Raw genomic sequence first — 27,573 nt, 5'->3', positions numbered from 1 at the left:
TGTAGGCCAAAAATTGACTGAAGAGTTTGGTAGAGACCGTTTCACAGACAGACAGATAAGGTCATACATATATATATATATATATATATATATATATATATATATATATATATATATGTGTGTGTGTGTGGGGGGGGTCCCGATTTCGAATCTCGCTAGATTCAGCCACTCTGGTGAGTCGTAGACAACGAAACACGTGTCAGTGGATAATTATATATTAAAGATAATATATATATGCGCGCGCGTGTGTGTAAAAATATATTTCTTCGATCATATTTCACCTTTTATTCATATCAATCCTTTAATTTATGAAGGTCAATATAATTACAGAGCATATGATAAATAAATGACAAAAGTTTCTATTCCAAATTTCAAGATGTTTACCATCTTACAAGTTATTCCTTTAAGTACATGGAAATGCACAATTCTTTATTCATATGATAATTAAATGAATGGTTTTTGCGTTACGAAACAGGTGTTGTCAAGAATTGTGCATGCCAACTTAAAGGAATAAAAAAAATAAGATGGGCAACATCTTGAAATTTGGAGTATAGTCTTTTGTCATTTATTTGTTATATATATATATATATATATATATATATATATATATATATATATATATATATATATATATATATATATATAAATTTATGTACAAAGCTAATCATGCACTTTAAATTCTTCCTGGGTGATTCACACGTAATTACCTAAAAAAGTAGGATCTCGTTTGGATGGGGGTGTTGGGATACTGAAGGGTATCGTCTATTTTAAAATATACATATAAGTTCTTTTTAATTCGACAAAATTCTTAATGTTCCACGTCTATGTATTTGCACCGAATATTTCGATAAACTCGTAACATTTTAATCTATATCTTCGTGTCATCTTTCCTATTTAACCATTTTTGCCAGTTTTACTGGGGCCATTTTTTCCAAGACCATTTTCGCTGAGGCCAATTTTACCTCAATTCATCGCATCTATATAGATATGCAGCCATAGACTATTAATCTTGTACAGCTATCTAATTTTGTACAGCTATCTAATTTTATACAGCCATCTAATTTTTTGTAGTTTTCTCCCGCACGTTCGAATAATGGTATGGCACCTTGTTGAGTCGTCAGGCCACAACGCTGTAAAGAGATATCTTGCAATTTCTGCTGTTTTCCCTTTTATTTTATTTTTTTTACAAAGATTCCTCATTTAGCAGCGAGCCGCCACATCCCTCCCCTGGGGGTCTTCGCTCATCATCGTCGGACTCCCGGCGCCCTGAACATTAACCTGGAAGAACCCTAACACGAGAAAGCGTCTTTGATGTGGAGCGCAACTCGCGTTTCTCTGCCATCCCGACGAGCCGGTCCGCTTTTTACACATGCTCGACGCGCCAAGTGGCGGCGCGAAAGCGAACGGTGCCCCCCACTCTCCAGGAGGCATTTTTCTGGCTCGTGCACTTCAACTAGGTGGTTTTCCTCCTCTCCCTCTCTTTTAGTTGTATACCTCCACGCATTTCTATTAAAAGCTCTGTCTGTACGCATGCTGCTCGGTCCCGCTGGTTGTATTGCTTATGCCGCCATTTTTCCTATGTATCGCTCAAGACAAAAAAATTATTAAAATAGTCCTTTAAACTACTGTATAATTATAAATTTACTTAAACTCCAAAACGTTCTAAATTTTATAATCGTTAAAAAGTACTTTGTGCGTTTATTTGTTTGTGTGTGTATGTGTGTGTGTGTGTGTGTGTGTGTGTGTGAGAGAGAGAGAGAGAGAGAGAGAGAGAGTGTATGTGTGTGTGTGTGAGAGAGAGAGTGTGTGTGTGAGAGAGAGAGTGTGTGTGTGTGTGAGAGAGAGTGTGTGTGTGTGTGTGTGTGAGAGAGAGAGAGAGTGTGTGAGAGAGAGAGAGAGAGAGAGAGAGAGAGAGAGTTCCCTGTGGACTTCAAAACAACTAGGCCGAATATTTAAAAATTTAACACCAATCTACTTTCTTTGCCTTGGGATGAAACATTTGCCCGAGTCTAGAAGGACTTCTTCAGTAATCGAGGACAGAATAGACGAAGTGCAGATACTACACTTTTTTCCTTCGCGAAAAGGTCAATCGGTTCTGTTCGTCGCTCTAGAACGCTCAAGTTTGAAAGCCACCATTCACCGATGCATGCAGTATTGTTGCTGCCTTTACCACTAGTCTGTCAATCTTACCCAGGATCCGAAAGAAAGTCTCCAATATAATAGGCCCCGCACTATCGACTAAGCTCCAACCTCTGTCACATCGCTGCAATGTTGCATCCTTGTGCCTGCTTTATAAGCGCTTTAATGAAATATGCTCTGATGAACTCATCGCACTTGTGCTCTCTCTCTGTACATACTACCGACTAATCTGTGAAGCAGCAAAATCCCACCCCTACCCTATTGACGTTCCTAGATGCCGGAAAGCCTACTACTCTAATAATTTCTTACCTCATACTATACAACTTTGGAATTTCCTCCTCTTTTCCTGCGTCATTAACTGTACTAACATGCAAAAGTTTAAATGTAATGCATACGTCCAAGTGACAATACATCTTGTCTGGCGTGAATAAGATTATAAAAATACATAAATACTATTTTCAACGCTAAACGCGTACGTTGAATGGACGTATTTAAAGAATATTTGTTGTTGTTTTAATATTTTCAACACAAGTCTTCATTAAATGGCTTCGAGGGAAGGCCCTTCACCCCTCCCCCCGCCCACGCCGCTCGTTCTCGCTTGACCCCAAGATCTGCATTACGATACTAAACGAGACAGAATATTAGCCAAGCGTCGAAATTAAGCAACGGTTAATAAAAAAGAACGAAAAAAGAAAATAAAACCAAATAAAACAAATGCATAATTAAAGTCAAGTGACAAAAAGGATAGGGTGGGAAAAAGAAACAAAAGAACAAACAACACCACCAGCAAAAGATACATTTTGTCGCCATTTTGATTTTGCTGCGGGACTGTAAGAAATGTTACATCTTGAGATCTCGTTAAGAAATGCGTTTTATTTTCTTTTTCTTTTGTTGAAAAAGGACGGTCTTGGAAACATTAACGTTTGCAATAAAATAAGATAAAAAGATGGAGGAAAACGAGGAGGAAAGGATGGAGGGAAACAGAAAAAAGATAAAAGTAATTGTAAGACAACAAAAAAGAGAGATTTAGGAGAAGAAGAAAGAGGAACGAGAATAGAAGGGCGAAAGAAAAAAGATGAAAGAGAGCTAACATAATGTTGAAGAATGGAGAGGGCGTGAAGCGTGAGGAATAAAGAAGAAGAAGAAGAAGAAGATGAAGAAGAAGAAGAAGAAGAAAAGAAGATGAAGAAGAAGAAGAGAGGAAAAATTACGAGAAGGATATATATATATATATATATATATATATATATATATATATATATATATATATATATATATATATATATATATATATATAGCGATTAAGCTACACTGAATATTCTGCGTTTCATCCACTATAGAATTCGTCAGGCTTATGCGCATAAGTCTGACGAATCCTATAGTGGATGAAACGCAGAATATTCAGTGTAGCTTAATCGCCATATATATTTTATCAATTACTAACTAGCTCTACCTACGTATTGAGCACTTTTGAAGTAAATACTTAAAGTTTACGCATAAATCTATACTTTCGTATATTAATTTTATGTGAGTAAATGAAGTAGTTATATATATATATATATATATATATATATATATATATATATATATATATATATATATATGATAGGACAACCTATCTGGATAATGCCAAGCTCAACAATTATTATTGTAGAATTGAACTCTCTCATTTCCTCTTACGCATTAAGCTATATATATATATAGTCTTGGAAGTTTTTAACCTTTAAAACTATACAAAAAATATTTTTTTATCATTCGTTAGAAAACCATCTAGTCAGTAAGTCATTTAATCACCTGCAATCACTGCATCAACTCGCTCTCGAATTTACTACAATACCAATAATTTATTTTTCAAGGGATCATCAGTTGTTTACCATGAAACACTGTTTCGGGGATTTAAAAACAAAACAGTATATTACATCATGGCTCTCCAGCAGTGTTGATCAAACACCACCATCCTTAATCTTAGAAAGAAGACATGTTTCAAATATTTGATCCAATTTTCTATTCTTAATTGCAATTACTAACCTTTTCATACTATAAAAATGAATTTCTTACCTGTGCGATTCATCAATTTCCACATTTAAAATGGATACATTTTTTAATTTTTTAATATATCAGTCTTGTATTTATAAGATTAGGATGAATCTATTTAACTACTTATCACTCCCACTATGATTAGTATTTAGTATATTTACATTCTTATTTAAAATTAGATATATAAAGGTTAAAATATTTTTACATATATACATTTATATATATATATATATATATATATATATATATATATAATAAAAACTAAAAACACACACACACACACACACACACACATATATATATATGTTTTTATTTGTTTTTGTTAGCGATACTTCTTGAGTGAATTTAATTATTTATACGAACGTGCATTTATACCTAAATGCGAGTTTGGAGTAATTTTCCCTTTTATTAATTTGGTAGCCCCTAAATAGGGAGCGGCATATATATTATTTTTAAAATATAATTATCCACTGATACGTGTTTCGTCGTCTGATAAGTCGTAAACAACGATATATATATATATATATACATATATATATATATATATATATATCTAGCGTTCACTAAAGCATAATAACCTTTATACCCAATTCATATTAAATGTTGGTATGGCGCTATCGTCGCCCGATATGGTTTCTAATAAATCCGGTGATCGCACCATAGGTTTCTACATTTGAATACTTCAGGCCATTTTATATGGTTGTCTACAACTACTAAATAATATAACCCATTTAACAATCTTGCAAAATCTATGAGTAGTTGTGATAATGGAATATTGTTGGATATGGAGACGTGGCGACGCACATATGGATAGTTTTTGATCTACATTGTTGTGTCCCATAAAAATGTTTGAAATTGTAATTATCACGAAAATAAAGAAATATTTACATTCCAGGTCGGGAGTTTATGAATTGCATAATGTAGAATAGAAAAGAAGAATGTAATATCTTAATATTTATATTTCCAAGAATGTCGATTGATATCTTAATAAGAGATAACATAAACAAAAGAAGAAAGCAGACTGACAACGGTCGAGCGTGACTGACATGTTTGACATCTTTCCGTCCTCGTGCCACACACAAACCAACCCCTACAACTAACGACTCTCCCTTCATCGACGGCAAAAACTTAATTGTAAATAAAACTTATATGTTGATAAATTCGTCTCTGGGTTGATTTTGAGAATAACGACAAAAGAATTGTCAGGTGTATATATGATTTTAGCAAGCATTTGAAAAGTGCAAGCTAGAAAATTTATAACCTTAACCTTTGTTATAATTTACACCCACTGCCTTTTTTATTTTGACTTAATATTTTAAAGTATGTGTATGTGTGCTTGCATTGTGTTGTGTGTGTGTGTGTGTGTGTGCGTGCGTGTGCGTGTGTAAGAGAGAGAAAGAGAGAGAGAGAGGAGTAGAGGGTTATATATATATATATATATATATATATATATAGAGAGAGAGAGAGAGAGATTAAGTATATAGATAGATTGAGAGAGAGGATATATATATATACATATATATATATATATATATATATATATATATATATATATAAAGAAAGAGTTTGAAATTATAGGCAGTAATAGGGATAGTGGGAGAGATAGATTGAGAGACAGAGAGTAGTATACGAAAAGAAAGAGAGAGAGAGAGAAAGAGAGAGAGAGAGCGAGAGAAGTGAAAAAGAGTTGGGTGGGGTGAGAAAGAGAATATAAATTGAAAGAGAGGGGGTTATATATATATATATATATATATATATATATATATAGAGAGAGAGAGAGAGAGAGAGAGGATATATACATAAAGAGAGAAGGGGGATAGAAAGAGATTAAAATTGACAGACAAAGATAGAGATAATGTGAAAGATATAGATTGATAGACAGGAAGAGATTGAGAGAGAAAGAGAGAGAGAGTGAGTGAGTGAGTGAGTGAGTGTGTGTGTGTGTGTGTGTGTGTGTGTGTGTGTGTGTGTGTGAGAAAGAGAGAGAGAGAGAGAGAGAGAGAGAGAGAGAGAGAGAGAGAGAGAGGGCGGCGCACTTACCCGACAGGAATACGTGAGGCACGGATCGGTCGGATCGGTCCAATTAGTTCCGCTGATGTATTTCTTACCATGGAACATGCAACCTGGAAAATTAATGACTCACATTATAGGTACGTAGACACACACACACACACACACACACACACACACACACACACACACACACACACACACACACACACACACACAGACGCACGGACACACACGCACATAGACACGTACAGACATTACACACACAGACACAAACACACACACGCAGACTCACAGAGACACATACATACGCACATGTATTATGTATGAAAAGAAATTTGACGAGTGCCGACATAAAATCAACATCACATGGCAACTGGCAGCTTCCAACATTTCGGTTATCAGTTTTTAAGTTTGATGACTGCAAGATCAAACAGCCGGACCAATATTGAGCACTCATATTTGAATGTGGGCTTTATATTTATTTATTTATAATATATATTAAGCAACGGACAAGTGTTTCGCAGCTATAATGCTCATTAGCGTGGTTGAGTTTTGATGAGATTCAAAACCGTAACCATAGTAACTGCAGTCCTATTACATTTGGCAACAGTGTTACATTTTAACACAATAACAAAGGCAAACACACATATAGACTAAGTTAACATACTATAGACAATACGTATTAGTTGTAATAAGGTAAAATTATTAAATGATATCTTTTGTAGATTAAAACCATTTGGAAACGTTATTGAAGCCGTACATAATGTGTTCGTCCATCACTTGCGAAGATGACTGTAATCATGCAATTGTTCTATAGGTTCGAAGATGGCTTGTTAGATCGAATGGCGCTCTGAAGTAGTTCCCGCATATTGGACACCGGTGGGATAATTCTGTATCAGAGATGCTGACTGCTCTGTCATTTCTAATATCACGTTTTCTCTTGCAATCTTCAATGCGTGCGGTTTCAGCAATTGTAGCTCCTTTGTGAGCTGCGGCACGCTAGGAACATCTGTCTTGGGTTATTAGTTTTTTTTTTTTCGTGGGTTAGAATACAAACCGACCTGTTTCAGGGAGGCTTTCAGATATTTTTTCTTTGGACAGTTCACCGAAAAGAATATGTTTTATGCATGCAGCATATATGACCTGCCCAGCGAACCTGGCACTGCTGTAACACGGTGTGTACTGACAGAAGTTTTGACCGGGCTAAAACTTCTGTGTCTGGATATCTTGTCTTGCTATTTGATTTTTAACAGTCTACGGAGCCAGGTCATATGGAATTTTTTTCTCATGTCTGGCATGTACAGTTCAACTTTCACAAGCATACATGAGGATGGTTAGGATCACAGCTCGGTATACTTGAAGTTTGATCTGCAACCGAATTCCTTTACGCTTCCACACAATGGCTTTGAGATGTCCAAAGCCAGCGCTAGCATTTGCTATCTTGCAATTGATTTCATCGTACTCATGTGCACTGCCCTTAAGCGAATACTGTCTAAGTAACTGAACTTGCTCACAGCATGCACAACTAAGCTTTGAATAACTTTACCCTTAAAACTAAGATGGCTACCTAAACAAATATGCGATGTTAATTCTTATATAAGAATTTTCCGACATTATATGGTCATGCCTATTTCTTTCTATGCAAAATTTATCGTTTTCCGATGAGTGTACGTAAAAAAGATTCATTATTGATATATTAATAAAGCTGAAAATGCGAAGTGGTTTAAACAAGAAAATAGTCTCTATAACCGATGGAAATATTAATTTTTCTTTCTTTCTAGAGGTAATGGTTTCTGGTGTGATAAAAACCACTAGAGATGCCATTTAAACATGTCCGTTCCCACGAGTTCTAGTTTCATCTATATGTAAGTAAATAACACGTTCCAAGATAATGCCTCCCATATTTGTATTCCCCCCCGAATGGATCAGAGGGGGGGGATAGCAAATCTCATTGTCATTATGACTGAACTTATGTATACATGGACTGAAAGTCTCATCTCTCTGTTGCAGATATTGACGGTATGAGATTTTAATAAAGCTATTCTCCTCATGGACGTTCGTCAGAAGCAGAGATGCGTCATTACGTTATTTGCAAAAGTGCATTGAGAATGGTGGTGACTATGTCGAAAATAAATTCTGGAGGACAAAAGGTCTCTCGTTTTAAGTATACTGCTCCCTTATTCACAGCTCTTCAACTTTTTAAGTTAAAAAAAAGGGCTTTACTTTTGAGATGACCCTCGCATGATAAAGCGCGCTCCGAACGCCCATGAACGGCCATCATTCATCGCTGGCAAAATGCACTGGAAATGTTGGTTATTATGTAGGAAAATAAATCCCGGAGCCAAAAAAAAAAAAAAAAGTCGCTCGTTGTAATGGCACTGCTCCTATCTTTGTAGCTCTTCAATTTTTTTGAGTAAAAAGAAATAGGAGGCGTTACTTTTGGAATGAACTTCGTCTGTGTGCGTCACTTACCTTTGCACACGTCGCAGCATTGCTTTTGCTGGCCGTAACTATCAAAGAGAATCATATAGCAGCCTTCGGAACTTTGGCAGAACTTCCTTTCACAATCGACAACTTGATTCTGTAAAATAGAAGAATTAAAAAATTTCAACCATTGATTTTTAAAATAGAATGAATTGTTGGCCGTTTTATACAGCGTTTGCTTTTAAAAGCTATACTCGAAATTAAATGATATTTCAAAACAATATTTTGTTTATTCTTATCCTCAAAAAAGCCAAAAAGGAAGAGCTACATAGTCACATATGTATGTATAAATATATGTATATATATACGTATAAAAATATGCACATCTATCTATGTGTGTGTGTATATATCTATACATATATACATATATTTAAAAAGATGTATATATATAAATTCGTATTCCTGTTTGTTTGTTTGTTTGTTCACAATTTTATAAATATATACAAAACGTGTCTTACTTTAATCAGTTATTTCTATGTATAGTGCGATTCTTGGAAAAATATACAATTAAGTGATCACCTTATTTGCATATGACATTAAGAAAAATCGATTTTACTAAATAGCGGTATTTTAGTCAATGTTTTTAGACAGAAGTGTTTAAGTATTCTATTTAAAATAGTTATTTAATAAACTTTAAACAACAATTATATTGATAATATATTTAATTTAATTTATTTGGAATTATTATTTTCAAAAGCGACCTTTTATAAAAAAACGTTTTTTAGAGTTATTTGCCCCTAGATGCTATGCATAAAAAAACAAAAAAAAACAAACGTTCGCCAAATAAAATCATTTGGTAATTTCATTAAGTTTCTAGCTGGAAAAATAATTCCGTGTAGATAGGAAAATGTTTGGCTTTCATTGTTTTTTTTTATATTAAAAAAAAAAACCACTTATAAAAAAAAAAATGAAAAGATTTAATTTGTTTGTTTTATTTTATTCCTTAAACAGCTATACAGAAATCCGTAATTTTTCTGGTGGGGCAGAAATTACATTGGAAACAAAATAACGATAAATTTAATTATTTTTATGAGACCATTCTCTATTTTCACCTAACAATTTAATAAACACAAAACCCCCCAAAACATGAGAAATTCAATTTTTTTTGCGGGGGGGGGGGTTTACATTAGAAACATAAAACGACAAATAAAAAGCAAATCGAAAAGCCCCCCTCTAAAAAAGCAAATCGAAAATTTCCTTTATTTACAAAACAAAAAAAAAAACTGTAAAAAAGTGCCCTTACAAAAAATAAAGGCAAATGTGTAGTTTAGCGGCGTAAATTATTTGACAGACAAAACATTTATAAAAACTATTTATTTTTATATAAAACATTATTAGACCCAAAGGCTAAAAAAAAAAAAAAAAATTCATTTTATGTTTTTTTTTATCATTATTTTTGGACTAAATGTGCACGCCTTACACGTTTAAAATTTAGCCTTTTTTTTAGGTTTAACAGATTGGCCCTTTTAAGGCCAAATGTGGCCCTTTTTACGCTCTTTTATTACAAAATCAAGGCCGATAGCCATTAGTCGCGTGCTTTCGTGTAATAAATGAATGCGTGAATGTAGGATTGACATGAAATTCTTAAAAATAAAATGACCGAAAAATGGGCTGAAATGACTTAAATATAAAATAAATGACTTTAATGAACTTAGGGATCAATTGAATGACCTTAAGAATGACTTGAATGCTTAAAAATAACTGGAATCCTTCAAAAACAACTTGAATGATCTGGAGAATGACTTGAATGGCTTTGAGACTGACTGGTTGTAAAGTGGGTGATCATTTTACATTAAATTAATACAGAAAAGTGATCCTCCACTTTATATCACAATAAGTACAGCATGTAGTAAGAATAGATACTACACTTTGATCTTGGCCAAAAGGTTAAGAAAAGGGTATTTATTTGCTCCCCCACCGAGCAACTTAGGCACAAGGCCGATTTTTCATGTGAGGAGTGAAGGGGAAATGGGGACCAACTTCCCGGGGAGTAGGGGAGCTGAATAGTGACAATTGGTATGAAGGGTTTCTCCTACATTGACCAAGGTCTTATATGTGGGGCTGCCCTCACATATGGTCTTTGCTTGCAGTATCTGTCGGAACAGATGGTATTTATTTGCTCCCCCACCATTTTTAAAAGGCCAAGAAAAGCTTAAAAAGCTAAGAACAACATGTATTAACAACAGACCTTTAATCTTAACCAAAAAGGCCAAGCACAAAAGTGTTACGGACAGACGGACCGACCGACGGACCAACCGACGGACCGACGTATTATAGCCTTATAACTACCCACTCAGACCCACCTCTTTCGCCTTAAATCACCACCATAATATCCCTCCCAAAAGTATACACTAATTCATAGTGCATTTGTTATCTCGCTTGCATCTGTAAAAAATACCCCTCCATAGATAATAGACATCTTACATGCCGTTAAAATAGAACTATCACAACTCCAGTTAAGCCCCAACTTTAACCCTAAAACATATACTGCATACACTTAAGACTATAATAAAGACTCTATACACCTTTCTGCATTACACTATATATAATACGCTCCTCCTTTATTTAAAATTCAACCCCCAACATCATCTATAATTTTAATTTGTTTTGATCTATTTCGTTCCTAATGAACCCAACGGTAGACGTCGCATCCCCACTATGCTACCTAGCATCTTCTCTACTCTTCTGATGAGAAGCATTAGGCTTCGAAATGCTTTGGCATTAAGGGTCCCCTCTATCCCCCAACTAATCGATTGTATTCCTTTATTGAATAAATGAACCAATCTATATTCACCAATATATAGTTCTGTGACTTCATTTCCCACTCCTATTGTTTTCATATATATATATATATATATATATATATATATATATATATATATATATATATATATATATATATATATATATATATATATATATATATAAGGCTGACAAGAAAGTTCTTGCGGATTTTAACTTTTAAATTTAGATAAACATATCTCGGCTCAAACAAACAATTATCGATCGAAATAAGCACCATTAGAATCAACACATTTTTGACAATGCAAGATAAGGTGAGGGAAGAGCGGTAGCACTAGATACATCTAAGGCCTTTGACAGGGTGTGGCACGATGGGTTTTCCAGGAAAATCAGATCTTACGGTATCACTAGACGAATACTTAACATAATTAGATCTTTCTTATATAAGAGAAGAATCCAGGTTGTCCTCGACGGTCGTACATCTAAATAATATGATATAAATGCGGGTGTACTTCAGGAGTCGATCCTTGGACCATTATTATTCCTAATATTCATAAACGACCTCCCTTACAAAATTGTCTCTGAAATGGGTATAAAATTATTTCTGAGATGTGTATACAGAGTGACCCCCCCCCAAAAAAAACGGGCCGCAACTTTAATTAGACCCCGTTTCTTAGTGTTTTATCTGAATGAAATGAAACTTTGGTCATAACTAGTTTATTATATTCAAAACATCACATCAAAACACTAGGGTCTTTGGCCTTTTTTTCTCCGTTCTACAGCATATTTTCTAGATGGTCTCCATTTAGCTTTTTTTTTTTTTTTTTTTGGGTCACCCTGTATTTGCTGAACAGGCACGAGGGGAAAACACATGAACACATATCTTAAGAAATGGCAGAAACACTAGAGGAAGACCTCCAATCTGTAGTGGAATGGGGACAAAAATAGATGGTCACATTCAATGCTGCCAAGATTAAGCCTGTTTCCTTCAATATTTACAAGAAACTTTCCCAGGAAAAGTTTATGATGTAGTTATGATTATTAACATTTATTTTATTAATATTTGTTTTTTAAATTTTAATTAATAATGTTTCTAATATTTCAAGTCAATGGCTATTAGTAATATGTTCAAGTATAGACGTGTTGTCTTCTAAAAGTTTTCGAAATTGGAGCCGGCCACAGGAATGTTGATTAATTAGGTTTGGGGCTGTCAATGTTTATATAACGGTATTATGGTATCCTTTCTATCACGGAACTGCACTTTAATAAGAAAACACTCGTCCTCTAAATTACACGTGATACATTTATCTCACACGTTCCAGCACCGTTGGGAAACGATGCTCAAATGAACCGCGACCGCACTATTTTACCCATATGGCAGAAACAAAAGAATAAACGCGGTTTTTCCTCGCCGTACTTTACTTGTAATACGGACAATTATAGACAACAACAACAGCAAACATAAAAATGAAATAAATAAAGCTTACAAAAAACAAACAACAAAACAAACCCCACAAAAAAAAAGAAGCAACAAAAAAAACAAAACAAAAACAAAACAAAACAGCCAAACAAAAAGCAACATCAATCAAAATAAACAAAAACAATTCCAACCATTTCCCTATTCTGGCAAATCAAGAAAATGTACGCAATTTTCGTAAAATAAATCGTCTGAAAACTAGGAAATCTTCATAAGTACTGATGTAATTTATTGGTGCGCTATTCTACACAAGTAAAATATTTTATTTCCTTTCGTTCTCTGTGACCCTCGTGCTTTTTTCTTTCTCTTTCCTTTTTTTTTCATTTTTCTATTCCCATTCTATTCTTTCTTTTTCATCCTATCTTTATCGTACATTTATTTTCTGTTTAATTTCATTCCGTCTTTATTTTTTCTCTCACATCCTTCTTTCTTCTTTGCCTTCCTTTCCAACCTCATTCCTTCTTTCTCGCTTTCTTTTTACTTTACTTCTACCCTTATTTCCTCGCTATCCTTCTTTATTTCCTTCTTCACTTACTCTCCCTCCTCCTCCTCTTTGTTGTTGTTGTTGTTGTTGTTGTTGTTGTTCTTCTTCTTCTTCTTCTTCTTCTTCTTCTTCTTCTCTTTTTTTCTCTTCCCTACTCAATTCTCACGTTCATATTTATTTTCTTATCTTTCCTCTTTTTAATTTATGAGTCCTTGTCGTTGTTGTTGTTCCTGTTGTTGTTCTTCTTCTTTCTTCCTTTTTCTTATTTACTCCATTCTCGCCTTCTTCTTCTTTATTTCCTCCTCTCCATTCTTTTACTTCATGTCCTACTTTTCCTTCTTCTTCATTTTCCCTTCCATTTTCTTAATTTCCTTCTCTTTCGTCCTGTTCGTCTTCGATATTTTGTCTTTCTCTTTCTACTTCATCCCCCCTTCTTCTCTATTTCCTTCTCCTCTCCTCGCTCTTCGTCTCCCCTGGCTCTTCTACTTATTTTTCTTATTTTTTTTCTTCCTTCCTTCCTTCCTTACGTCAGTTTTTAATCTCCATATTAAATTGATTAAGGGACTTTCCTTATTCTTTGATAAACTAAATACGCGAGAGCATCAAACCAAACCGAGAACTTATTACAGCGTCCTTAAACCATCGTCAAATTAGCTTTCGTTAACCCTTGAACCCTAATCCAAGGGAGGTCATGTGCCGTTCACGAAAGACAAACCTGAGTCAACATAAAATTTACCCCCTACCCCCATTTTTGATGAGTTGACAGCTTACTGAACTCATGCGTATGTCAGCCAACCATTTCACAAGAAAACACATCATTCAGCAATTTTTATAACGAGACGCAGGTTCAGACGACTTTATTGGCAAACTAGCGCGAGTACCCATAAAAGGGCGGGTTCGTAATAGTGCGACGCCATCGCACCTGTAACTAAGTGCAATTCGCGTTGAATATAAAAAAAAAACACCAAAGTAATAAAATAAACGGGAAAGCGCAAGCTGTTCAAAAAATAATTATTTATGGATTTAAAATAGATTGAAATATATAACTAATACAAGCACGCTTAAATATGATATTTTAATTTATGTAAATTTCGTTTTTATCATTAGACAGCCAACTATCTATTGATTATTATATTGTACCACTATATAGTAGTGATTTCATAAGTTTAAAAAAATATGAGTTGGGTGCCATCAGCCAGAATCGAAACGAAAACATCTAGCACTCCAGCGTTATTCGTTACAATCTGAACTAAGGACGATAAATATCACAACTTTAAAAATTAACCAATTTTAACGTATAAGTGTATATTTGCACATGCGTAGAGAAGCGCTTTAAGTCGACTTACGCCTGCTAAGTTCCAATTTTTCAATTTTAACGTCTTAGCAGCTATTTTAATTCGCTAGAAACCGAATCGAATTTATTCCACAGGCCCGAATCCCCAATATATCAGGTTTCAAGTTCGTAGACAAAAATTGGCAGAGTAGTTTGGTAGAGACCGTTTTGCACACACACAGACTACGTCACTTATACGCTATGATTCTAGCGCGAAAAAGTTGCAACAGCCAGACTTATTTGGTTAATATTTACTAGCATTTCCCAGAATAGACCATTTCAGTTTGTATTCAATGTTTTTTTTTTTAATTCCCTTACCCATTTGGCCAATGATGTTATTTTCTTATTATTACTTACAATGGGTATTTTAAATCATGCTATATGGTTACTGAACCTGTCCTTGAATCAGCAATTTGTGACTCTATATATGTTTTGGTTCAATTATTATCATTGAATTCACATTTATATACTTTATTAGTAGTGATACATTTATCTTCCTAGGGGCATTCGTTAATATTTCTACAGTTACAAAGTGATTCATCATCAGTATTTTGATTTGTTAAATAACCACCCTCCTTAATTTCATCATCAATTTTTGCACTGTTAGAACTTGTTATAGTTTTCGCAAAGTTAATAATTGTAGAAAATGATAAATGAAGCCGTTGATTATAATAGAATAAGAACATTTATAAGGTCCACAAAATGCCGATTCAAGGACAGTTTCAATAACACTATATATAATATATATATAACAGCATGATTTAAAATACCTATTGTTAGTTGTAAGAAGAAAACGACATCATTAGCTAAATGGGTAAGGGAACTGAGAAAAGATTACATTGAATATATATATATATATATATATATATATATATATATATATATATATATATATATATATATGATAGTGGTGATGATAAAATAATATAAAAATGAAAAGTATAAATATTAAAAAATATGAAATATGAAAATTTGAAAATAAAAATATAAAAATTCAAATATAAAAAAGAAAAAAGAAAAATATGAAAAAAAGAAAAAATTAAAAAATGTTTGCAAAATACTGAATAAAAAATTCAAAAATGTTTGTAAAATACTGAATAAAATATTCAAAAATGTTTGTAAAATACTGAATAAAAAATTCAAAAATGTTTGCAAAATACTGAATAAAAAATTCAAAAATGTTTGCAAAATACTGAATAAAATATTCAAAAATGTTTGTAAAATACTGAATAAAAAATTCAAAAATGTTTGCAAAATACTGAATAAAATATTCAAAAATGTTTGCAAAATACTGAATAAAAAATTCAAAAATGTTTGCAAAATACTGAATAAAAAATTCAAAAATGTTTGCAAAATACTGAATAAAATATTCAAAAATGTTTGCAAAATACTGAATAAAAAATTCAAAAATGTTTGTAAAATACTGAATAAAATATTCAAAAATGTTTGTAAAATACTGAATAAAAAAATTCAAAAATGTTTGCAAAATACTGAATAAAATATTCAAAAATGTTTGCAAAATACTGAATAAAAAATTCAAAAATGTTTGCAAAATACTGAATAAAAAATTCAAAAATGTTTGCAAAATACTGAATAAAAAATTTAAAAATGTTTGCAAAATTCTGAATAAAAAATTCAAAAATGTTTGCAAAATACTGAATAAAATATTCAAAAATGTTTGCAAAATACTGAATAAAAAATTCAAAAATGTTTGCAAAATACTGAATAAAAAATTCAAAAATGTTTGCAAAATACTGAATAAAAAATTCAAAAATGTTTGCAAAATACTGAATAAAAAATTCAAAAATGTTTGCAAAATACTGAATAAAAAATTCAAAAATGTTTGCAAAATACTGAATAAAAAATTCAAAAATGTTTGCAAAATACTGAATAAAATATTCAAAAATGTTTGCAAAATACTGAATAAAAAATTAAAAAATGTTTGTAGAATAAAAAATAAAAAAAATAAAAAATGAAAACATAAAAATCAAGCATATAAAATAAAATATAAAAAATAAATAAAAATATAAAAGAATAAAAAAACAACAACAAATAAGTAAAAAGTAGAGCCAGACAATTTAAATTTGATACGGTGCCAACAGACGGGGTTATTGGACCCCCTCCCCTGGCCCCTCTACTATCTGCCAACATGTTAAGTTCCCTGACCTGAAACGACCGTATGCACCAAATCCACACATACATGTCAAATGATGTAATCGTAAGAATTCACCCCGGTTGGCTTAGTGGGTGTTGGGGTCAAAGTTAAACGCAGATTTCGAAATTAGAGGCCGAACGATTTACGGGAGAGGCAACGCTCGAAATTGAGTCGCTTGTCTGATATTTTAGACAAGCCTGCCCCCCCCCCCCCTCTGCATCACTGTAAAATCAAACTGCGGCTAAACTGTAAAATCATGTTTATACTTCCAGAGGTGTCGGTGAGGGGTGGTAGGGTCGAAAAAAAGGTGTCCGGTTTAAATTTGATTTTAGAGTTAGTTATCGCCAGGGTTGCCGATTTACCGAGTTTTCCGCTAAATCTGGAGAGTTCGTTTGGAATCTAGCAGGTAAATTTTGGATCTAGCGGCTAGTGTTTTTTTTCTCTAAAATCTGGAGATTTTGTTTTGAAGAAATTCAAACCGAAAAAAAAAAAAAAAAAAAAAATAACGCAAACAAACATTAATTAGTTTTCGCCAGTTGACGATGTCTTCCGTATATATTAAAGATTTTCATCTCCCTCTAACCGCTGGAAGATGGGGAGACTAGGCCAGCGCATAAGAGGTGTTGCACTCTGGTCCCATAAAAATTACCTGAGCAGCCTTGTCGGTATTCCAAGGCGAGGGAACCTTGGGCAATTGATTATAAACAACGTATTGGTGAAAGAAAGAGATAGCTTTCTGCGCCACGATCGAATTTACATTCAATTTCGTGAATAACCGCGTGAATAAGAATTTTTTTACACAGCCCATGCGACAGTTATTATTTTTTTTTGTTTTCATTTTTGGAGAGTTCCGTAAAAGACAAGGATAAAATTGTCGCCCTAGAAAAGACATGATTCCATTTCCGTTTGATGAAAACTTTTTTGTTGTAGAAAATCTACTAGTTGGCCAGTTGTGTACAAATCCCAAGAGCGATAGGATCCTTCTATCATGTCTGAAAGTGACACAATGTTTAACGAGCGAGATCGAAGATGCGTCGCTGTACAACTCATGCTCTCTACCGATCCAAGGTATGACAACGGGACCATTGCCAGCACCCTCAAAATGCAAATCCGGACAGTTCAACGCTTAAGGGCACAGCTCAACGAAGTTTCCGGGCACAGTTATGGTCTCCAGTGTGGTTTCAAGTGGGAAAGTCAACTCCAAGGTGTACCTGGATGTGCTGAAGTGTAGTGATCCCCTGCTGTAATCAGGTGGCTGCTGACAAACCCTCGGCGTAGCAGCAGGAGTCAACAAGTCCAAAGAGACCCAGATTTGGCTTCAGAAAGAGTACTACGACTTTGTACCTTTCTCTCACTGGCCTTCTTCCTTCACCGACCTGAACCCGCTGGACTACTTTGTTTGGTCATACATTGAGAACATCACCAATATGACCTCCCACAACACTAAAGCTAACCTGATCGCCGCCATCCGCCGAGTATTCGCCGAGCTCCTGCCGACGCTTCTGGAAAAGGTATACTTTGAGTTCCGGATTCGTATCAAGTCGGTGGTTGAATCTGAAGGTGGCTACATTGAATACATGTCAGCTCTGCTACATAATAAAGTTGTCTGAATTGATTTTTTCAACAAATTGAAAAAAAAAAAAACTTTAGTGTTATAAAGCATTGATTATCTGAAGATTTATTGAATTGAATGATTTTTAAACAGATTTTTTGTTATGATTTCGTTTTGTGAAAAAAAATATCACACATTTTAAAATGAAGATTTATTTTTAATTTTTAAACAACATATACGTCATTTGATTCGTCTTTTATTCTTCTATAATTTTGACCTGTTCACATTTGACTTTTAATTGAAGTATCCTAGTGTTCACATCAATTTAAAAAATAACTTCAAATCGAGAAGGCAAAAAGAAACTCTGGAAATGGAAAATTATTTAAATGTAACTTTAAAACATAAATGCAATACGAATACAACATGAACACAATGAACTAGTTAATATTTTGTAGCATAGGCTTCTGCAATTTGACAGCCTGCAAATTTTAGGCATTACTTGAATTAGTCTGCTGCAATACTCCGGTGAAAAGGCATCTCACTTCTGTTTAATTTTTGTCCAAAGTTCTTCCAGATTTAAAATTTTATCATTGCGTAGCTGTGCTTGATGATAGGATTGAGGTTTGGAGATTGCGTAGGCTAATCTTAACATCGAATACCATGCTCTTCGAGGAACCTCTTGACATTGCCTGCTGTTTGAATGGGAGCATTATCCTGCATGAAGATGGGATTATCATCAAAATTCCGGCCAAAGTAGGGTAGAAAATACTCAGTCAGCATATTAATGTACTTTGTCGAATTAAGTAGACCTTGCGAGCGAACTTTAGGCCCTGGACATATGGCACTAATAACGTCCCACACCAAAACTGAACCTCCACCACCTTGCAGCGTTGAAACTGTGTACCTAGGATTAAATTCTTCGTCCTTCCTTTAATGGACGTATTGCCTACCATCAATGCTTAGTTTATTGAAATTGCTTTCGTTGCTAAAAATCACTTTCGACCAATATGAAAAGTCATGATCTTCATTGCATCTGACGAAGTCCAGACGACACTTTCTGTTCTTTACAGAAACCATTGGCTTCCGTCTTACAACACATCTCCGCAAATACACTTCCTTCAATCTTTTCTTAACTGTAGAAAGAGAGCACTTTTTAATAAGAGTACACTGTTATTGGATTTGAGGAGCCGTTTCAAATCTGTTTCTGTGGCTGCATATCTTTATAGTATTGTCTTCCCTGTAAGAGGTATCTCTAGGATGACCAGATTTAGAGGCACCACGAACACTGTCGGTGTTTTAGTGCTTTTGCACAGTCATTCCTACTATTTTCTCATCACATTTCAATCTGCGACCGATCTCTCGATTGGATAAACCAGAAAGATGGAGATTAATGAGATTCTGACGATCGCTAAGAGAAATAGACTAAATGTTCTGTTGTATAACCTGGAACAATAACAATTACGATTAGAGATGCTTTGTTGCTTAAAACGTGGATATTTTAAATTAGTTTTAAGCTCATTTGTTGCTGCGGAGTTTCTTTTTGCCTTCCCGATTTAAAGTTAATTCTTTTAAATTGACGTGAACATTAGAATACTTCAATTAAAAGTCTGATATGAACAGGTTAAATTATACTGGAATAAAAGGCTAATCAAATGACGTATAGGTTGTTTCAACAGTTACATTCAATTTAGCTTAAATTTAAGTTTTTGAAAAATGACAAGTACGGACTATATATATATATATATATATATATATATATATATATATATATATATATATATATGCATGTATGTATGTATGTGCGTCTGGACATGTATGTATGTATGTGTGTGTGTGTGTGTGTGTGTGTGTGTGTGTCCTTTGCCATTTGCGAATGAACCCTTTTTCGGGGTCAACGGCCAACTAGCACCGTGTGTGTATGTATGTATGTATGTATGTATATATGTATGTATGTATGTGTGGTGAAGGCAACCTTTCTAGGAGCCGTGGTGAAGGCAACCTTTCTAGGAGAACAAATCGCCGTGGTGAAGGCAATCTTTCTAGGAGAACAAATCTCTGATTAAAAAAAAAAAACATAAAGCGGGAGACCAGTATCCGCATTAAGCTGGTCTGCAGTTTAACTTGTTGCTGGCTATCTTGCTCTTGCTTGTAGCTGGATCTCAACATTTTGAACCGAGAGAGAGAGAGAGAGAGAGAGAGAGAGAGACAGCTGGCATACAAAGCTAAGACCCTGTAACATCATCTGTGTATAGATACTCCCTCAGGCATTTGTCTATTAAAATGGTCCTGTGACGATGGAAGTCATTTTTGAGCTCATGGACTTTAAGTGTCTGAGGGAGTTGCACTCGTCTGACAAGACGTTGCAATCATCATGTGTGTGTGTGTGTGTGTGTGTGTGTGTGTGTGTGTGGTATTTTATAGTGACTTTGTGAACACGGTTCCCGTAAGGACGCATATAACTTAGTAACAGGCCAAGGCTAAATTAATCACTGCAAAAATGCGATCAGTTCAAAAGTGCCGTAAAGTGAAGCATGTCAGAATCACGAGCTGAATTTGATATCGAATGAAATGATTGGACAGGTAAACAATTAAAAAAAAGTAAATAAATAAAATAGAATGACACCCCAAAAAAGAGCGCATACCAACGCCACGGCACACCCGTACCCTTTGATTTAACGAAACCTTATCTAGAAAAAAAAAAAAAAAAAAAAGAAGCAAACAGCTCAACACTGTGTTAATATTGAATTTCCACAGAGAAATCTATTATATATATAAAAGTGAATGTGTATATTTTTCAACAAAATAACTTTGTCAATTTTCAGTCTACAGACTCGAAATTTGATATACAGATACTGAGATGTGGGAAAATCTTTGTGATCGGTTTTCGGCCAGAAATTTGGCTGTTAAGGGGTCAAAGTTCAACAATTTGACATTTGAGAACTCTACCAAATTCCTCCGCCAATTTTGAGTCTAAGCACTTGAAATTTTAGATATAGATTTCCTGGACGCAGATCTAACTTAATAACTTGATTTGAGCCCAAAACAACAACTGTTAAGGGGTTATAATAGGGGTCAAAGTTAAAATAATTGACCACTTTTTTTATTGCTCAACAGACACCTCCAAACACCCGGGCAACGCCGGGCAGAAATGCTAGTAAAGAATAAATAAAAAGTCTCTTAATGTGCAGTTCTCATTCTTATCCACGTAGACATCGCAATTAAGGAATGCGTGATTCGTGAAATAGATACAGTTGCGAACTACGTTAGCAATTGGTGATCAATACTATTGGCGACATACAATATTTTAAAGAAAATACTGTTGGAAAATCATTAAAAACAATTTATTTTGCTTTATTGATTGATTTGTGATCTATTTGCGTTAAGAAATACATCTATCTATATCTATCTATCTATCTATAAAAGTGAGGATGTATGAGTGTGTGAGGACAATTCTCAACCTATATACTCAACAAATTATTTATCTACTGACTTGAAATTTGGTATATAGGTTATTCAGACATGTGGAAAACTTTTTAATCGGGGTTCATTCGAAAGAAAAGGGCGGCTGAGTGGTCAACGTTGAAAAATTCGTACTTTGGTCTCTGCTCGAATATTATTTTACTTACAAGAAGTAAACTGTTTAGAAAAATCATAATACTCGCATGCACATGTCTCAGTTTCTTTCCGTATTTTTTTTACTTCATTGTAATGTAATGTTACATTTAATACCAGGTAACGCGGGCTACGTCTGCTAGTATTTAATACACTATAATATTTTTAAAAAGTAATATCACTGACAACAGTAAAGGATGGAGTACTGCTGCCATATCTGGGCAGGAGCTGCTTAAAACAGCCTATCCTGCCTTGACAGAGTACAAAATAGACTTCATAGCCTACTGGGGGATGCCATTTTCTCTTCCCTGCAGCTTCTCTCCCACAGAAGGGACGTTGCGAGCCTGTCGTTGTTTTATCGTTATTTCCATGGGAAGTGCTCGTCTGAGTTCCAATCTCTGGTCCCTCCTCGCCAATCTTTCACGAAAAACACCCATCTAGCTGAAACCACTGTCAGTAATTTTCCCCACTCTTTATCTGTGCCTAAATCAAAGCGTAGATTCCATGAACAAAATGTATTTCTTATAAGTGCACGCCTGTGGAACTCTCCTCCGTTTGCCTATTTCCCACCTGACTACAACTTGGATGTCTTCAAGTCCAACGTAAACAAGTTCCTGATGAATCGCCCCCTTAAGTAAGACACTTTATCAGATCTCCATTACTAACGATTACTACGATATTATCCCATTGATTACTGTACACGCAATGACCCTTATCCCCGAGTGGCCTCCGTGCCTTGGTAAGTGGTGACTTCCATGTAAAAAAAAAAAAAGTCAACCCGAATGTACCTCCTTGTATTAGCTATTATACCGACATACAGTGGAGAGTGCTTCTCCTTTCCCAGGATAACTATACTTTCACTTGATTCTCACCATATAATACCAAGTGTTTAGCAAGGAGGAGGGCATCAAATACCAGTTGTACGTCTTTGTCTTGACACAACAAAAGATTAAACACTGGTCGGATGTAGGAGGCTACTATCTGGGACATAATTTCTAGGGGTACTAAGTAGGGAGTTGAGCAGCAAGATGTCTGCTTAGATTACATTTGAACTTCAGTACAGTCAGGGAAACAGGAACCCAAAAGGGAGTTCCAAAGTCTAGCAGTTTAGGAAGATACTATTAGAGTAAAAGGCTTTCTTACATCTAGGAATTTCTACTGTGTAGAGGTGGGATTTTGCTGCTTGTTGGGTATTTACGTTCAGGGTGGACAGGGGCTTGTAGTTCCTCGAATCACCTACCATTAAAGTACTTGTAAAACAGGCAGAGAGATGCAGCATTTCGTCGATGGGGCAGAGGTTGAAGCCTAGCTAATATTGCGAGTTCTATTAGGTTGGCGACTCTCTTTTGAACTAGTAGCAAATGCACCAGCTCAAATGTGGCAACAATACTCCATACATGGGCGAATGGTGGCTTGTGTTGTCATAAATATTGCTTCTGAGCAAAGTAGCCATTTTGTTTAGCGATTTGTTCTCATTATTCCTGTGGCTAAACAAGAGATGTACTTATCCCAAAATCGATATTAACAAATTAAAATGCTTGTATGAATATTAACTATTTTTTTTACGCAAATAGGTCACAAATAAATAGATAAATTAAATCGTTTTTGACTAATTTCCCAAGTGTATTTCATTAAAAAATAATTTATGGCGACAAAAATGATTATCACGCATTAATACTGATTATTTTATCGCACACGATTTCTTCTGGCAAGGATCAAAGTGTGGAATATGTTCGGATACGACGCCCCATCCTTTCAGTTTTTGACCTGTGAACGAGAAACCCTTGTAAACTGAAGCATTTTTTGTTTTTGTCATGCAAAATTCACCTTTTTGGGGAGCTGAATTTTCCCAACATTGAAAAACGAACTTATCTCTAACTCTGTCCTCGTAGAGAATTCAAGTAAATAGGGACTCTTTACCTTCTTTTGATTAAGATCGAAGTGTAGTATCTGTTTTGATATACGCTTTATTTTTGCTGTTCTCAGTCAAAAAAGTATTAGTATTCGCAAGTGGTCACCTTGATAAACTCAGTTGGTGCAACCGTTTGCCACATACAAAGCAGACTGTATACCTGAGGTGTTTATATCAAAGTTTTCCTTCTCCTAGATGTATGTCTTAACGAATACTGAGGCTGCATCTCTATAAGTGGTTTTAAACCCGCCCCAGATACTAACCTGGAAATTTCTTACGTCTCGGCGCAAGACATACAATGCATAGTATTCCCAAATGGTCATCCATATTGTACTGACAACGCTTAACGTCGATTAACTTCGGTCATCTAACGAGAGCTAGTGTGTCAACGTGCTCATGCCAAACATGTAGTTCAACAAGAATTACCATCTTTTGGAATGTGCCAAGAAATACCTGGCGTCATGGATGGGAGGCAGATGTGAAGATGTATCTTTCATTGTTGACAGTTCTGGAAGTTTGACCAGGATTGGGACACTTGAAGAACTTTGCTTCGCGACATATGTCCTAAGTTGAGTGAGCCGGTAGGTTTTCCTATGCAAAATTTTTCAGATCGCTTTTGCCCTGTTGGCTTTGGTCCTGTGAACTTCTTGTAAATCTATCCTACCAGGCTTTGCCTTTGCTATCTGAAAAAGGATGAGTTCATTTCTAATCGCCTGAGGCGCCCCTAAATGAGAATGGAGATCGGGCTGCGCAGACTTTTTGCAGACTAAAGTGCTTTAGAGCACTAGCTCTTCAAATTCCACTTTCCGATCTTTGTGTTTCATCATCATGCCAGGGAGGGGAAAAATACTGGGTGTCAGAATCGGGACTATGACGATATTCCGCCAAGTATTCCTAAATAGACACCTATCTGGTACTACTAAACAGGCTCAACCTCGCATAACTTGGGTGATCTCACAAGAACCGGTGGATTGACGCGATCTTGCCGTTCCTGTGCGCACGCACTTCGTATATGTATATTGCACTTCGTCGAGCCAGAAATTGCTTATAGTGAGTTTAGTGTCCTGATGACGTTTTCCAACCGAAAGCTCGTATAAACGGTTCGCGCAAAGCAGATGATTATTTTTGTTTTTTTTACAAAGAAAAGATACGAGGTACCTTCAATAAGTTTCCAGACTTTTTTTGTACAAGCATTTAAAATTATCGTAGTAGACTCTTGTAAATTCAGTATGTTATTGCCATGCATTTTATGAGATGATTGACTAATTTTTATGCCTTCAAGTCCAAATAAACAGCTACAGCAGGAACTGGAATACACCCTACTAAAGCTTGATTGTCACAACTTGTGAATTTCAAAATTGCAATCTGGACATAAAAATACTCTAGAGGAACGATATGCAATAAAATTCTGTTTTAAACTTTGCAAAAACGTCACAGAAACGTATGGAATGCTCCAGACTGCTTTTGGAACGTCTTGCATGAATTGAACATCAGTTTTTGAGTGGCATAAGAGAAAGGCAGAGAGTCTGTGAGGAATGATGAGAAGTATGGGAGTAGCAAAGAAGGCAGAACACCAGAGTTGATTGGCCAAATAAAAAAAGAATAGAGAGGAATTGAAGATGCAGAAGATTTGTGCAAAGTTTTATCTAAGAGTGCTCAGAGAAGATCACTGACTATTTAACTTAGATGGGCATCAAGACAGTTTCTCACCCTCCCTAGAGTCCAGACCTTGCTCCCTGTGACTTTTAGTCATTCACTAAGCTCCAGGAAAACCTTAGAGGCTGTCGTTATGAGACAATTTAGGAAATGAAAGAGATTGAGACGCTCACATAAGAGGAATTTCATGGACCTTGCAGAAGTTGTCGTAAGTAATCTCCTTTGGCTAAAATGCACTTGTTAAGTGCATTTTAGCCAAAGGAGATTACTTCGAAGCGGACTAAAGTTTCATGTGTGTAATATCAAACTAAGTGCCCCGACGAAAAAAGTCTGGAAACTTATTGAAAACACCCCATAAAGTCGACATATGATGGACGCCATATTTTCTTTTTATGGGTCGTAACTTCGTTGTTAATGGAGGCCATGTTGTTTTGACAGCTACTTGAAATGTGCCAAGTGAAGAAGCTTTTCGTTTAACTAAAAAGTCTTTATTGCTATCAACAGAACATCGGGTGAATAACAGCTAAACGTTCACAAGAACGCTAACTTGCTGACATGCGTCCACTTAGTCTACACGTTTAGCGATGAAAATGACGCAACATATATAAGTACTAAATAAAAACCAGTTATAAGTGACAGTGCTCTGGAGCTAGAATGTTCAATTCTAGGTACGGCTAATATTAAGAATGCACAATTTGTATTTAATGCCATCCTCCTTGCTAAACACTTGGTATTATATCGTGAGAATCAAATGTAATATGCGCATATATATTTCGTAAATGTCAAAATACACTTATGGATGTTAGCTATAGATTTTAGTTTTACTGGTAGTTTAAAATCAATAAATATTTATCATTTCATCATTAATACGAGCCGTGAAAGATTAAGTTAAAAAAAAAAACAACAACAAAAAACAAAAGAAAAACAACAACGTAATAAAAACAATTAAAAAAAAGTTGTGGAAAATAGGCACAATTTTTTTCCGATCCCGATACCGATTCCGATATCCCCCAAAATTCCGATTTTTTCGATTCCTAATTACGATTAATTGTCTTAACACTAACTTATTCTTTAATACTTCAATCATGTTATTGCTTAACACTAACTTATTCTTTAATACTTTAATCATGTTTTATCATATTAAAAAAAATCACTAGTTGCTGTTTTGGGTTGGGAGGAAATTGTATTAGTCAGTGATTTTGAAATCTGATAAGATTTTACCCGGCCATCGTGGATTCCATAGTTCACAACGGTATACCTTAGCTAATAACGAACCACGTCCTCTCCAACGCCATTGAACATTTTTTAGACTTCATACTTTAGCCAGAGTGGATTATATTCATACCAGTCGAAGATACGTCTTCAATAAATCTGACAGAATCTTGGCCAATTTTCAATATGAGCCGATCTTGTATCTGTTAGGTTGATGCATAGTTCTGGGTAGTTCTAAGAGGCCCACCCTCCCAAGGTCGTTGCTTCCTGTCTTTCGGGTGGAGTAAGTTCATTGCCTTTTGCTTGAGGTGCCCTTACAAGACAAGAGAATGTGGACGGGGTTGCCCAGGCAATTGCTTAAACGGTCAGAGTGCTTCTCCTTTAGTGGTGCTGGCTTGACTTTCCCCGCCTTTCAACCTTGTGTCACACCTTTCTACGGTAGAAAGGAAGTGAATACCAACATTGTAAGTTTTACGGTCATTTGGGACTACTTACAGGGAGGAGATAAGACAAACTAATTCAAACAGTTTATAGGTGTGTAAGTGTGTGTGTGTAAATGAGAGAGAGAGAGAGAGTGAGAGAGAGAGAGAGAGAGAGAGAGAGAGAGAGAGAGAGAGAGAGAGATTAAAACGAAATCCGAACTGAACTTGAAACGGTCAACCATTACATCCGGCTTTGGATATCTGACTTCCGGGTTAAGAATGACAAGACTCAAATAAGCTTGAATTTTGTTGTTTCCCTCTCTTTTTTGTCAATAGCAAACAA

The 27,573-nt window shown here is 35.0% G+C and overlaps 1 protein-coding gene across 2 annotated transcripts in view; it reads right to left on the bottom strand.

The window, feature by feature from the left end:
* The window catches only part of LOC145254767 (BMP-binding endothelial regulator protein-like), a 432,474-nt gene that overhangs the window by 76,237 nt on the left and 328,664 nt on the right, over positions 1 to 27,573 (bottom strand). For both annotated transcript variants that reach the window (XM_080113535.1, XM_080113536.1), the window contains 2 exons: positions 8,662 to 8,770; positions 6,217 to 6,299 (listed from right to left, as the gene is read on the bottom strand). In XM_080113535.1, the coding sequence (XP_079969661.1) occupies positions 6,217 to 6,299; positions 8,662 to 8,770 (192 nt within the window). The remainder of the gene's footprint in view (positions 1 to 6,216; positions 6,300 to 8,661; positions 8,771 to 27,573) is intronic.

Source organism: Euprymna scolopes, chromosome 30, assembly GCF_053919585.1.
Source record: "Euprymna scolopes isolate OS-2025 chromosome 30, ASM5391958v1, whole genome shotgun sequence".
NCBI lineage: Eukaryota > Metazoa > Mollusca > Cephalopoda > Sepiida > Sepiolidae > Euprymna > Euprymna scolopes.
The sequence above is the reverse complement of the archived record's forward strand: the minus strand, read 5'-3'. Positions and strand labels throughout refer to the sequence as shown.